Source organism: Anguilla rostrata, chromosome 7, assembly GCF_018555375.3.
Source record: "Anguilla rostrata isolate EN2019 chromosome 7, ASM1855537v3, whole genome shotgun sequence".
NCBI classification, from domain to species: Eukaryota; Metazoa; Chordata; class Actinopteri; order Anguilliformes; family Anguillidae; genus Anguilla; species Anguilla rostrata.
In genome coordinates this window covers 30,177,074-30,191,468 of record NC_057939.1, presented here as the reverse complement: position 1 = coordinate 30,191,468, position 14,395 = coordinate 30,177,074, and the positions used below count along the sequence as shown (strand labels likewise).

The 14,395-nt window shown below is 39.8% G+C and overlaps 1 protein-coding gene and 2 long non-coding RNA genes across 3 annotated transcripts in view; all 3 read right to left on the bottom strand.

Moving 5' to 3' along the window:
- Positions 1–14,395, bottom strand: part of LOC135259558 (uncharacterized) — a 355,375-nt gene that overhangs the window by 302,574 nt on the left and 38,406 nt on the right. The gene's annotated exons all lie outside the window — the stretch shown is intronic.
- On the bottom strand, positions 122–7,879 carry LOC135259536 (zinc finger and SCAN domain-containing protein 20-like). Its single transcript, XM_064344048.1, has 3 exons — positions 7,437–7,879; positions 6,827–6,923; positions 122–1,569 (listed from the first exon to the last, which is right to left on the bottom strand). Exons 1-3 carry the CDS (start codon positions 7,659–7,661, stop codon positions 827–829), a joined length of 1,065 nt encoding a protein of 354 aa, XP_064200118.1. The 5' UTR covers positions 7,662–7,879; the 3' UTR covers positions 122–826.
- On the bottom strand, positions 10,506–11,418 carry LOC135259554 (uncharacterized). Its single transcript, XR_010331317.1, has 2 exons — positions 10,973–11,418; positions 10,506–10,608 (listed from the first exon to the last, which is right to left on the bottom strand). It is a non-coding gene; the product is annotated as an uncharacterized LOC135259554 (long non-coding RNA).

The window sequence follows — 14,395 nt, the reverse complement described above, 5'->3', positions numbered from 1 at the left end:
TTAACTAGATAACTGCTGCGTTTTACAAAACAGCCAACATTCATTACTTTTCTCAATAACCTACAAATCAGTTTGCCACAGATGTATGGCCACATAACGTAAATGTTCAGAGACCCAAAACAAATAGACAACATGGTTTACTGACACAAAGTACTGAGTTGACATCAACAGAATCATCAACATATGAAATTAAAGTGATCTATTTGATAATTTTTCCATGCATCACGATAAATGACTGATATCATGTTTCCATAAAACAAAACAGCTTTTTGTGCAAGACCAAAATATGTAATAAGAATGTTGTTAATTGAACATTATAATGCCGATGTAACAATCACTACTGGCAATTGAAAGCAAAGGGGTTTGATCAATGAATTTTTAAAGAACATTCCAGAAAACCTATTCTTCAAAGGATTAACACAGGAGTATGATAATGTACAAGCATTGAAATGAGACAGTCTCTCACCAACAGGAAACATACACTAGGGTCCAAGAAAGCAAGCAGCATTTCTGACACAATGTTAAATCTCCAAGATCCTTGCACTGGAAATATTAACTATATCCACTGTACCTGAATCTGCTGCAGTGACTGGTATCATACAGAAAAAAACAAACCACACATAATACAACATGAAAATTGCAGTCACATTTCTCTGAAAAAATATTTTTCAAAGACAGTGTGCCAGATTAGAGCACTATCAACAGGAGTGCATACTGTCATCATTGTGAAGATACCTTTCAGGGTTGAATATTCTCACTGATGATTCTCACCCTTCAGGTGCGGGGGGAAGTACTTCATGAAATCATGTTTCCGAAAACATCCTGGTTACCCACAACTGAGCAGCTCCATTTTGCCATGGAGCTTCTGGTGTCGTTTCAGGTGGCAGCGGCGGGAGAAGTACTTCCCGCAGTGTGCACAGCTGAACGGTTTCCGTCCCGTGTGGATGCGTTCATGTTTGTTCCTGCTGCTGCCATCAGAGAATCTCTTTCCACACTGGACGCAGCTGTAGGGCTTCTCACCTGTGTGTATGCGCAGGTGCCGTTTCAGGTAGCTCAGGTAAGCAAAGTGCTTCCCGCAGTAAACGCAGGTGACCTGTGTCCGTCCTGACCCAACTGCAGCTTTTCCCGGGGTCTCCGCCCACCTGGAGCAAGCGACACCTGCATTCAAGGAGGTTTGGCCTCGGAGGCAAATGCTCCTCTCCTCTGTGGCCTTGTGTAGATTCTCTCCCCAGGAGGGGTCGGGCCTGCCCATTTCCAAGCCACTAATCCCCCAGTCCACACCCTGACCAATTACACACTCAGGGCCTGGGATATTCACCTGCCCCCCACCCCCCTCAGGGCCTGACTGTCTGGGTCTCTGGAAGATGGAATGATCTCCCTCTATCTCTGCCTTTACCCCACCTCCTACACAGCCTGGCTCTTCCCCTTCACTGGGGTGAGGCCTGGGTTGCTCGGCAAACTCTACCTCCTTCGCAGGGCGCATAGCCTCCCCCCAGTCCTCCTCATAGGGTGCCTGCTCACCAGAACCCCTCCCCCAACAGTCAGGGGGGCCAGAGGGCTCTAAAGCACCTGTAATGGGGAGAAAATATACCACATACTGTAAACAATATACCATACAGCACATACCATAAACAAATGGGAGCATGCCTTATGCCTTGGCAGAGCAGCATGCCCCATACTATGCACAGAGAGTTTGCCTAAGGGTTTCCTATAGAAATAACCACAAAGACCACAGACTCTCAGCCCTTAAAAACATACATTTCTGTATCTTTTGACCTCATGTCAACACACAGAATTCACAAACAATGTCACAAATCCACACAAGAAAGCCCCAAACTTAGGGGGTAGTGCTGACTGCTCTTCAGCCATGGCGCTCTTTCTAGCTAAGGAGCAAGCGTAGCCTACACTCAGGTTAGGTTCTGTTAGTAGAACAAGGGGGCATAAATGGAAATTAGCAAAAGGTAAATTTCGTACAGACATTAGGAAGAAGCTTTTCACGCAGAGGGTAGTCAATGTGTGAAACAGTCTGCCAGGTCATGTAGTAGAGGCAGAAACTCTGGGGATTATCAAGACTAGGTTTGATACGGTATTAGGTACTATCTAGTCTGTAGGTAATCAGAGCACTAGGTACAATTTAATTAGGAAAATAGTGAGCGCTGTTGGGCAGAATTGCCTGTTCTCTTCGTTATGTTACCACTGAACGGCAGTAAACAGTCATCCCAAAATATGCTCTTGATTGGTTGGAAGAACATCCCCACCAAAGTGTTAGCATTAACCCATTAGTACAACTGTGACTTGCATCACAAATTTGTGAAACCAAATTTACATATTTGTGAAACCATTTAGATATTTGTGAAACCCCATTTACAGATTTGCGGAACCACTTACATATTTGTGAAACCATTTATATATATGTGAAACCCCATTTACAGATTTGTGGAATCATTTACATAATTGTCAAATAGCTTACATATTTGTGAAACCCCATTTACTGATGTGTGAAACCATTTACACATTTGTGACTTTTGCAACAAAAATACATCCATAATACCCATAAAGGTAAAGGAAATATCTATGCCTATGGGTTCTTCCAGCTAGAATGTGTGTGTTTGCATGTATTTATGTGTATGCATGTCTCTCTTATAGCCTACATTTCTATGCATTACTATTATTACTTAGGCATAACAAACACAGTACAAAAATAAATGATGACTGAAGAAATACACATTTTCAAAGTAAAAAAAAAAAACTTACACGTGCAAAGCACTGTCTGTTTGTCATTAATTCCAACTAGTAAAATCTAGGCCTGCCATTAAAAGTATTGATTCATTACGCCAATTAACAAGAAACATTATTATCTTACCTCACAGAAATTAAACAAGCTGTATTCCAAAGCAATGCTACCCAATGCTTCGAGTAACTTTGCCCCATTAATGTACAAGCAAACAGTACATTAATGGGGCAAACATTTGTGTGGATAGGCTTGTAAGGGTCCAAATTGATTTACATAATATTGATTTTTATCCGTATTTATATATTTATCCGTAGCGTGAATTATAATTTGTTTCTTGGTATAAATGTCTGTTTGTAAATGTGAATGTTACATTCTGCTATGGAAATGTCCCCATGGGGATAATGAAGTATTCTATGTATGTATATACAACATTTATTTTACAATCAATATTTATTTTAAGTTGCAAATATATAAGAACTTGTACATTTTGTAAAAATGAACTTGACAACCAAGTATAAACATATCCTTTCTGGAGGAATATGCTTTCTGTAGCAGGTCATTTAAATGACTTGCATGAGGAAATTTTTGTTATTTAACACAGTGACACAAAGTTTGTATGAGCACATTGTCAGATGACAAGATTAAAAACCACAGGGCCTAGTTATCCTAAACAATTTAGGAAACATTGGCTAGCATTGCTTTGGTATACAGCTTGTTCAATTTGTGTGAGGTAAGATAGCCAATATAGTTATTTGTAACAATTTTGATATCAATACTTTTAATGGCAGGCCTAGATTTTGCCAGTTTGAATGAATGACTTATAGACAGTGCTTTGTATGTGTGAGTAGCTTGGCATTTTTGTACATTAAAAACATGTTTTTCATCAGATATCATTTCTTTTTGTACTGGGTTTGTTATGCGTAAGTGATAATAGTAATTCATATATAAATATAGGCTATGGCAGACATGTATACACATAAATGCATGAAACACACATAGCCTACTTCCTGAAAGAAACACAAAGGCATGGATTCAATCATTTTTCTTTTACCATGAATGACAAATAAATTAAAGTGTATGTCTTATTTTTAAAAGGAATGTTTTTAATGGGCTATTGTACATGACAGACCTGCTAATTGTTTGTATGTCGGAAGAGTATCTATATGGCTAGCTGACATTAACCTGGCCAATCCTTGCCCAATTAGGGGTACCCCATTTAAAGCTTTATAACTCCAGATGTGAACACCACAGATACTTGAAAAATGGCTTAAACGAAGCAAGACATTTGTACCATTTACAATACTAAGATTAGTTTATATTCATAATTTCGTGAAGAAATACAGTGCCACAAAGTGCAAAAAATCTACAATTAATTTGCTCTTTTTTAGTTTGCAATGAAATACTGAGAGATTGCATATACACAGCAGGTTAAACTATACATGTATACAGGACGGAGTGTAGCACAGTGGGTAAGGAACTGGGCTGGTAACCGAAAGGTCGCAGGTTCGATTCCCGGGTAGGACACTGCCGTTGTGCCCTTGAGCAAGGTACTTAACCAAAATTGCTTCAGTATATATCCAGCTGTATAAATGGATACAATGTAAAAATGCTATGTAAACGTTGTGTAAGTCGCTCTGGATAAGAGCGTCTGCTAAATGCCTGTAATGTAATGTAATGTAATGTAACATGTCCTGGATCAAAAATAAAATCTAAGGGTGGATATGTAGAACTACTAAAGTTCTATGAAGCAAAAACTAAGCAGTGTAGCCAGCGTCTCCAAATCTATCCAAAATGCCAAAATTATGCATTGCTGTAAATCACAACATAATTACGTATTTCACTACAAATCAACTGTTTTGACTCAGGAAATTCACTGTTGCATCATTTTCAAGTGGGAATTACAAGCTTTCTGTCAGTACAGTGGTCTACAATATCTAGGGGTCCAGAAACATATCCAAAATCTCTCCAAAAATGGATAAAATGCATTTTGTCCATTATGAAACATATAAATGATCCCCTTATGAAATTTTAAGATGAAACATTGATATTGGATTAAAAAATAATGCATAAACATTGTCACACAATGCGGTACAGTACCTAAATGTGTAAAAATGAACTCTCGTGTGTATTTCTGTACTCTACAGTATGTAATGTTTTCTTGTATGGGGATGAGACGACATGAAACAATATTCAACCATCCACCACGTTTTGGCAATGTTCCAACTTTCACGTCATATATGGTGCATGAAACACAAAAACTACTAAGCTACTAATGAACGCTTACATTACAGTGTGAAATATCCTCATTATAAAATACCACTAACCTATTTAAAGACACTCAATTTAAAAAATAACGTATATAACAGAAATATTTTGAGCAGTAATACTTACATAGCGATGATGAAATGTTATCTTTGTTCAGTAGATAAAGACAGAGACAGTAAATCAATCCTGTCGTCCTCTACTCTTCTGTCCTACTCCAGAAAATGTCAGCTAGGTCTATCAGCAAGCCTATGCCTTAGCTATGCTCAGAAGTCCCAATAAGTTACGAAAATCATTGATAACGTTTCGATGGGTACAGTGTCTTTTACTGCTACCACAGAGTGAATAAGTGAATGCGATTATGAGTAAACTTTCGGTTACGTTGAGCTATAAAACGCTATTCCAAAAGCAAAATTAGACATGTTATACATTGATCGAAAGCTTATTCTGTCACCTATTGGACTGATTAATTGTCAATCAAGCCAGACAAGTCAGACTGTACTAAAAAGGGCGACAACACTGTAAATGTGTGATATTACGCACAACTATTTTGGAAGGTACCCAGGTGTCACAAATGCGCGTATATTTCACAAACTGATAATCCAAGACAATATATGACCACTCAGCCTCAAAAGGGACATCTCTATGCGTAAAACCAATGGTAAGATTGTATATATATATTAAATATTTAGTCCCAGATATTGACTGTAGAACATGGTATAATTTTAAAAAACTTTGTCTTGTTTATTTCGTTATTGAGTGAGCGTTTTCACTGCTGTATTGGCATATCTTAGGGCTATTGTTGGGTTTATCTTGTTGCTATTACGTAATACATTTTTGAGTGATGAAAGAATATTTTTATGAATGCCCAGATAGACAATATTGTCCATTATTTCTTGGGTGGGGGGTGTAGTTGCAGATGAGACTGCTGGGAGGGGATGCTTGTTAAATGAACGACCAGAGCGACAATGATGGCGCTGCGAAACTCCGTATTCGGCTTAGTTGTCGTGTATTGTCTACTAACAAAACTAAAACAAAGCGTTTCTGTTTTCCAACTCATACTTTGGTTGCAGGAGCAATTACGTAGCTAATGTTAAACAAAGTGAAAATGCTGAAAGCGTAACTGTCTAAAGTGTGGGTGTATTTTATTTGAATTTCAGAAATATAAATGAGTTTCCTGCAAAGATTATGCAAAAGCAATAGTTTAAATGTTTTATTTTTAGTCAGCCAGCAAGCCAGTGTAATGACTTAGAGGCTTACTTCAGTCCGAGGGGGGATTTGAACCTGGGTCTGTCACTTGTCCAAAAAATGTTTTCCATTTTGTGTTCGTTCCCAATGTTTTTATTGCATGATGTACCTAACTGTCCAATGGGGAAATGTTTTCTTTGTGGAAATCTTTGTGTAAAATCCCCTACATGTGGGGCTTTATTGTGTGGACGTGTGAAGTTGTCTGAGAATTCTGTGTTAAAATAGGGTCAGAAGGTGCAGACATTAATATTTTTAAGGGCTCGCAGACTGTGGTCATTGTGGTTATTTGCGTAGGGAACCCTGAAAAGTGCCTCTCGGTGCTGTATAGTTATGGGGCACAAATGCTGTCCCACCAAGCCGTAACTTGGTGGGACGGCGTACCTGCCATCCCAATATCCTTTTAACAACACAGAACATGTGTGCATTTGTGTTACAGCCATTAACTAAATGACAGTCAAAAATAATGAATAAATACTAGTTAATAATCATCAACTCTGCAATACACAACCATGATTCATCATAGCATATTAAAAAACTTGCTTGAGGAGAATGTGCCAGGTTTTTTCTACCCCTCTCACTTACTCTTTCCATCTGTTTCCCATCTGTCACACTTTTCCTCATCCTGTTCCAGTTTCTCTTCCTTGATTAATATGATGTCAGTCTCCTCAGTGGCTGCAAACTAACACAGAAATGGGGTGGAGTGCTGAATCATACACGATAATACACCCATCATCATCATCACCACTGGTTGCAGTACTACAGGCAATAATCATAACCTGTAAATATGGAACTGGATATTGTGACTGACTTAAGCAATTACATACTCATAAATGTAGAAAGGAAGTCTAAAGCATAATACCTTGCCATCTTATGGGGAAAAATAAAATTAGATTCTTGAAAAGACTTCAGCTGCTCATTTGCTTGCAGGTTGTAACTTTAGCATGGACTAATACTATTAATATATGAATTTTCCCATAAGCCAAATACTAAATAGGTAATAAACTGACTTTACAAATGGAAAGAGGAAAAGAGAAACTCAAAAGTAGTTATTCCGTTTTCCTGATGTGACATTAAACAGTGTAACCAGCAGCGGACCGTTTTAGAGGCTTGATTCTGCACTTGTAAATGTACAACAGTACTAGGGAAAACTCGCTCAAGTAGTACTCGAAAAAGTTTTTTTTATCCAATGCACCTCCATTTCCTGCCCACATCTTGACGTCGCCCGCAGCTGTAGCTCGTGCTCCAGCAGCAGCAGTTTCCGCCTAAGCGCATCGTTCTCCTTCCCTCTCCTGGAAATCTCCAGCTGCCAGACCGCCGAACCGTCATCGATAAGCTTGCAAATCTCTGCTACGGCCGATTTCGCCAACATGTCGATTATAGAAGCCACTTGCGACTGTAAGCTCAAAGAGACCAGCATCTTGCCACTATACGCACTCTAGTACACCGTGGATACAACTTCCTTGGAAAACATCGAACGACAACGGCACGCAAAGTTGCAACAGGGTACCAGCTAGGCAGTGTTTTAGCTTGAAGCTTCACAACAATTCAAGTCTAGTTAGCATGTCTATGGTCTTTCCGCCGCCTTTCTTCTTCTTCTTCTTCTTCTTCTTCTTAGTCTTCTTCTTCTTCTTCGTCTTCTTCATCTTCTGCTTCTTCTTCTTCTTCTTCGCAGTTTTAGCTATTTGAAAACCAACATTGGTGCTGTACCGCCACCTACTGGTCTGGAGTGCGACCCAAAGACGACTGTGACTACATTCCCTGCCAAAAAATAAATAATAATAATAATAATAATAATAACGAATAAACGAATTAACACCACATTCTACTCAAAGAAATAATAAACAAATAGAACAAATATACCCAAACTCAACTAAAGCAACAATCAGTGTCTCGACAGAAAAGCTACTGCACTATAACATAAACAACTAATTCTACACCCTCCGACTAGTCCTGTTTCCTTAAGGAAGTGAAACAGATGTCAGTACACCACATTTCCCAATAGCATCTTCAATAGTGCTCCAAGTTTTAAACACTGAATGCCATGTTCCTTCAGGGCCTTACATAGCCTCTCCATGGGACACTGACTCCCACAACTGGCAATAATCACACAGCCCTGTCAGATGTTTACCCATAATTTTCAATGTCCCATTCAGTCCCGTATGCTCTAAACCCATCCTGGAATGTGTTATATTCAGCCTTAACGCATGACATCACCTCATCCACTAGGGGACCTCTCTCTCGGCCCTCATTCACCCTATAAATGCACCCTATAAATGCAGTCCATTTATCCATGAGCTGCATGTCCACCTCAGTTTCATCCAATAACCATGGGGGAACAACCAGCAGTATGACTGTAGGGCTATACACTCTTCCAGCCAGCCGCATTTCCCTTGCTTGGGAATCACCTACGCGCTTGTAACTTGCATGTTGGCCCCCACCACTGCACCACACCAAAATTCTTTTTCCAGGATGAGATTTCCCGTGCCCTTGCAGATTAACCCAGTAAGCCATAGCTAACTGCCTCCATCAGGCCTATTCAACTAGTGGCCCGGGGGAATTTTTCTATGGCCCGCAAGAAGCTGCCTGCAAATCAGGCTGGCATGTGTGTGATATGATAAATAAAACTAAGGTACATATCTCTGAGCTACTTTGAGATATCTGAACCATAGACTGTATGATCTGAACCAATATGGTACAGAGGGTATACACATGACGTCACAGTAAGTGGAAGTCATTGCGGTTACACCCACTGAGTGGCAGAAAGACTACTGAGTGGCAGCGTTAGCGTTCAGCTTGAATGCCGCGAAAACACAAAAAAAAAAACATCTAAAATGGGAAAGAGCTGTTGTGCGATTGACTATACAAATAGATTCAACAAGCAATCGGAGCCATCTTTTTACAGACTGCCGAAAGCTAAAGAAAAGAGAAGCAAATGGATTGCTGCAATTCGCAGAAACAACTGGAATCCAGGCACCGAAACGTGGATTTGTGGTTGTCATTTTGTGTTGGATTTTTGGGTAAAATCATACCTTAAGTTATGTACTGTATTGACTACTCATCAATTAAATATTTAGCATCTTTCATTTATATTCTGTGTAACTGTAAAGTTTTTGTCAGCATTTATTTAAAAAACATCCATGATGATGAGCCTTGCGTTCTACAAACAAAGGGGGGATGGTTAGATAGTGTTAGCTAGCCAAGCATATAAATTATTAAGATATGATTTAAATCCAATATACCTGACACAAAATAACCGCAAATCCACATTTCGGTGCCTGGATTCGAGTTGTTTCTGCGAATTGCAGCGATGCATTTGCTTCTCTTTTCTTTAGCTTTCGGCAGTCTGTAAAAAGATAGCTCCGATTTCTTGTTGAATGTTCATGGATCACTGGTTCTTTGGTAAGGTGTAAGGATCACTGTTGAGTCCAACTGCCTTCAATTTAAGCAGATAATTGTTTGTTTTACTCCCGGTTTTGCAGTTTCCTCTACTAAAGGCAGCCATGTCCCAGCATGTTTTGCCACTCAGTCCCGACTGAGGGGGCGTATTCCGGTGGGAAAGTGACGTCAATGCATACCCTACGTCTTCATAACAAGAGAACCTGCCTGCCGCAAGCTGGGGAATCTCCACCAGGAGAATCTCCACGGAGAGAACCGGAAGCACGTGGTCTCCATGTAGAGGACCCAATGAGAAAGCAGAAGGACCGGAAATTGCGTAACCTCCACACCCCAAATCTACCACGAGCATCTCCACCATCGATCTCCATGGAGAGGACAGTGAGCATGTGACCTCCGTGTGAAGGACCCAATGAAAAAAGTGTAAGGATACGGAAATTGCGTAACCTGCACACCACAAATTCAAGTCACCTGACCTCCTTTATTTAGAAGTTATCAGTTGTATTCCTCCTCATGGAATACAACTGATAACTTCTAATGATTAATCAGTTAATGAGAATGTAATCATTCATGTCTAATGAGAATATTTTTGATTTAATCTTACCGAAGTCTCTCGAGTGTAAACCTCACTCCTGGATTAGACGCACCAACGCTAATTGAATATACGCCTTCTTGTAGTCGAAAAGCAGAACGCTTGACCACAATCCCAGATGTAGTTGTACACCAAAGAATCATAATTCCTCAAATTATGCAGCATTGAGATGTCAAATTTGAATATGCTTAATAAAATGAGGCAAAAACCATTTCTTATTGATCATTATTTAATCAAACAAAAATAATTAAACAAAATAAATACAATAAAAACAATCACGTCTTCAGCCTTTATTTGTGAATTTAATTCCACTGGCAATAGCACATTCTGCCTGATAGCAGCTGAAGCGATCACACTTCGCCAAAATTCTGATGATGACCTTCAAAACAGAAAACAAGTCATTAGTCCCCTTCACACATCACACATTGTTTATCAAGAAACCAATACCTGTCAGCAATAACTGCATTCACATCTCTAGTAGTAGGACATCAAAGAGGTAGTCCATCATATTAAATTCACCCCCATCAATTCGTTCTTGCACACCGGTAGCAGATGCAATCTGCTTCATGAGCTTGACGGTCTAAAGATTTAACAAATTTACATACTTAAACAATTTGACATACCTTATTTTGTATTGCACTTTTCAAAGGCTCGGTTACAAGTGCTTTACATTTAGATAATATTATAGACAATAGTTAAACTCTAGTTAAGAACAGATTAAACCAAATGTCAGATTAATTTACCTGGTCCTCATCAAAATGAAGCATAGTTGGCTTCAAACTCTGTTTGAGATTCAGGGATGCCGCAGGATTCTCCCACAGGTACATCCTGCTGGACTTCTTACTGCCTGTTTTTAACTGCTCATGCAAGCTCTGGAATTGAAGTGAGAATAATCAAAATCAAAACACTTTATAACAATGTACGAGGAACTTCCTTTGATACAAAGCAGTGGCATGCCAATACAAGTTTAACAGTTTATTCTTCAATCATTGTACATTACATACAGTATAGGGAACACAAGACAAGCATTGGACAGAGACTATACAGACTTGACCGTACAAAAAAAAATAGTCAGAAATTGGTAGGGTGGTCTATGTCTATGACACGGTTGTATAGAGGTAACCAGGGTCAGATAGAACATTAATCCATTGTTCCAGGGGTAATAGCATTACCAGGAAAAATGAAAACAGTCTATTGACATGCATATGCAGTACTTATGTATTATTGGATTAAAAGCACTAATTCCTAACCAGGGGTATATGCACCCCCCAACGACTCTATAGGGCGGCCCTATACGCTCACTACGCAAGTTGCGTAGGGCCCCGCAAATTACGCAAGGGCCCCACCTCCCCCTCGTGTCAAAGCGGGTATCAATGTTTACAACTTAGATGAGAGGATGACGCGAAACTATCCTTCTGGTCACTAAAAGAGAAAGAAAAGAAAAAACACACCATGAGAGTGAATTGCAGGAACAGTAATCAGGTAAACTTGCGTTCTCTCCTCTCCAAGTTTGATGTCAGCAAATAACAGTAACGTTAAGTTGATGCTAGCTTGCAGTGCATCTCTCTCTGTCTGTCTTGCTAACCTATAGCTGGGCAGTGCATCTGGTCTGTCTGTGTCTTGCTTGCTTGCTAGCCACTTCCAGGGCTGTGTTCTGTGACTTTGTGCCTGACAATAGTGAGAGTGAAATACGTAAGGAATAAACCACGACGGGCTGTCCCGTATTATTTTACCGTTGTTAAGCAAAACTCTCGATGGTAGTTTATTTGGACCGTTGTTATGGAAAAACTGCATGAATTCTATGAAAACAACAATTCCGTCGAGAAAAATAGTTCCTTCTCGTTTCATACCATACAATTAGCTTTTTGTAATTTTTTGCATTACATTATTTAGGAAAACTGCATGAAACCATAACTCAATCAAATGAATCTCCCCGTCTTGCTTTTTAAAATGTTGCGGTCTCGCAGTGTAGACATATCGTTTCTCCAAGACCCTCTGAAACCGGGTTTGAATGCCAGCTATCTTAGGTTCACCGTCACTTGTCAGCGTTGTCACCTAGCCTATATTAAAATTCTGGGTTTTAGGTCAGAATGGTCTCACGGCATGATTGTTATCCCGGCTAGGTAGCTAGCTAGCTAACTATTAATTGTATTCAAAGTAGCGGTTAATATTTAATGCAATCGTTTACAAAGATACGGATGAAAATGCGTCCCGCAGCCATGACTTAAATACGGAACGCCTATTCTACTGTCAAAATAAAGATTGTGTATTTTGCGGTATGGTTGGCATTCCTAAATGAAGCCAGTAACTGGCCTACAACCGTGATTCAACCAGAGACTGTAAAAAATATGGACAAAGCTACTGTGACGTCACCCATTGACTCTCCGTGGGTCTCTAAAACCAAGCGGCCAAAACCAGACTTCGTTTTTGAAGCTCATTTCCTGGTGTTGTAGTTCCTGGTTGCTCACTAGCGCCACTACGGATGGCTCCAGTATAGGTGTTTTCATATCCGGTTTCCATGTAAGTCTACGGTACAAATGCAATAAAAATACAAAGCCACTAATTTTTTCTCACAAGAACAAATAGTCATAGGTGTATTTTATTCGTCTTATGACTGTCCATGGGTCTATTTTATGATTTATTGCATCATTTGGGCACAGGGCCAATATTTGTTCTGGACCAATGAGGTACAGCTTGCGTCACTTCCGGATTACTTCTGAGGACTATGTAGGGGCCACAGTCTATGGTCACTGGGGTGGGCGGTGGCGCTTCTTGGCCTTGCCATTGCGGCTCCGGCTACGGTCCGCCTGTGCTAAGTCTGAAAATGCAGGCATCCCATTTCGTGGTGATTTCATTATGGCGTGTGCTATTTACAGCTGCACTAGACGACCATAAAATAATCCTCCTCTTAAGTTTTTCGGTAGCCGAGTCATTTTTACTATTTCCTTTAGCCTACTTAACCAAATAATTACTCGGCAGAAAGCGTAATCAGCCTGCTATATTTGGTAAACCAGCAGTAGCCTGTGCTAAAACAGTTCGCAACTTCGGCTACCAAGCCGTTTGACTAGCTAGCTAACCTTAACCGGCAAACATTCAATCTGTCAAACGTGTTTGGCGGCTTGTCAGTCGTGTACATTCCGTAAATGTCTACCTGGGCCATGCTTCAAGCATGTGACAAAGCTACTATAATCCCGATTTTGGGATAAACACTTTTTCAGTTTCACGAACCGAATTAAGAGTCTCAAGGTTCATTTGCTGAAATCACACACAACGAAATTAACCATCTTGGCATTTAGAAAGGAATATGTTTTTAGCATTTAAGAGACCGACAAGCTAGGCATTTAAGACAGTGGTTCTCAGAATCGGTTCTGGGGGCTCCTTGCGTATATTGGCTTTTCTCCATTGGTTTTGATGATTTACAAGAAAAAAACGATAGCCTAATAATAATTAGAAATTCAACGTAGGCTACATTGTTTTTGTCTTCATGCACCAGGTGGAAAACTTGCTGTACAAAGTGCGTTGTCATATTTACACGCCTGCAGATCAGTTATTAAAATACTTGGTAGATTTGTTAATAACCGCTGACAGTGTTAATTTTTATTCGGTAGAAAGTGATTTGCGAACGATCGGTCAGCTAGCGTCACCCAGCAAGTGAACACCACAAACGGCGATGGAGTAGCTAGTAGTAGCAGTTACTGGCTCATTAACTGACTGGCGAAAACCTACGACGATAACTTGCTCGGTTAACAGCAGATCTACCAGACAGTTATACGAAAATTAGCCTAGTCATATCACCAGTAGCCTACACATCTCCGATTGATTGACCATCAGTGTAGTCAATGTTCTTCCCCTGTGGTTCATATTGCTAATACGTGAGCTAACCACGGATAGCCTACCTAGCTCACTGGCAAGCTGATATGCTAGTTAAGCATATTCGTTTTGCTGAGAAACATGAATTGAAGATAACGGAACATAGCCTAATTGTATTTTTAATGTCATACATATAACGTGATTACATGACAGTACAGTCACGGATGGAAATTAAACTCCGTAAACATCTGATAATATATTTTAAAACATAACGGCAGACAGTCAGCTAGCCTCGTTCAGGTTGAGGGGCTTTTCCGCACCGGACTGTTTTAAAATATATTATCAGATGTTTACGG

Bases quoted from the DNA above. Each gene is read 5' to 3' on its own strand.
- LOC135259536 (XM_064344048.1), bottom strand. From the start codon at position 7,661: ATGCTGGTCTCTTTGAGCTTACAGTCGCAAGTGGCTTCTATAATCGAC. The intron at 6,924-7,436 runs GTGCATTGGATA...TTTCTGTGTTAG, and splicing joins GATGTGGGCAGGAAATGGAG to TTTGCAGCCACTGAGGAGAC. The intron at 1,570-6,826 runs GTAAGTGAGAGG...TCCCCATTACAG, and splicing joins ATGGGAAACAGATGGAAAGA to GTGCTTTAGAGCCCTCTGGC.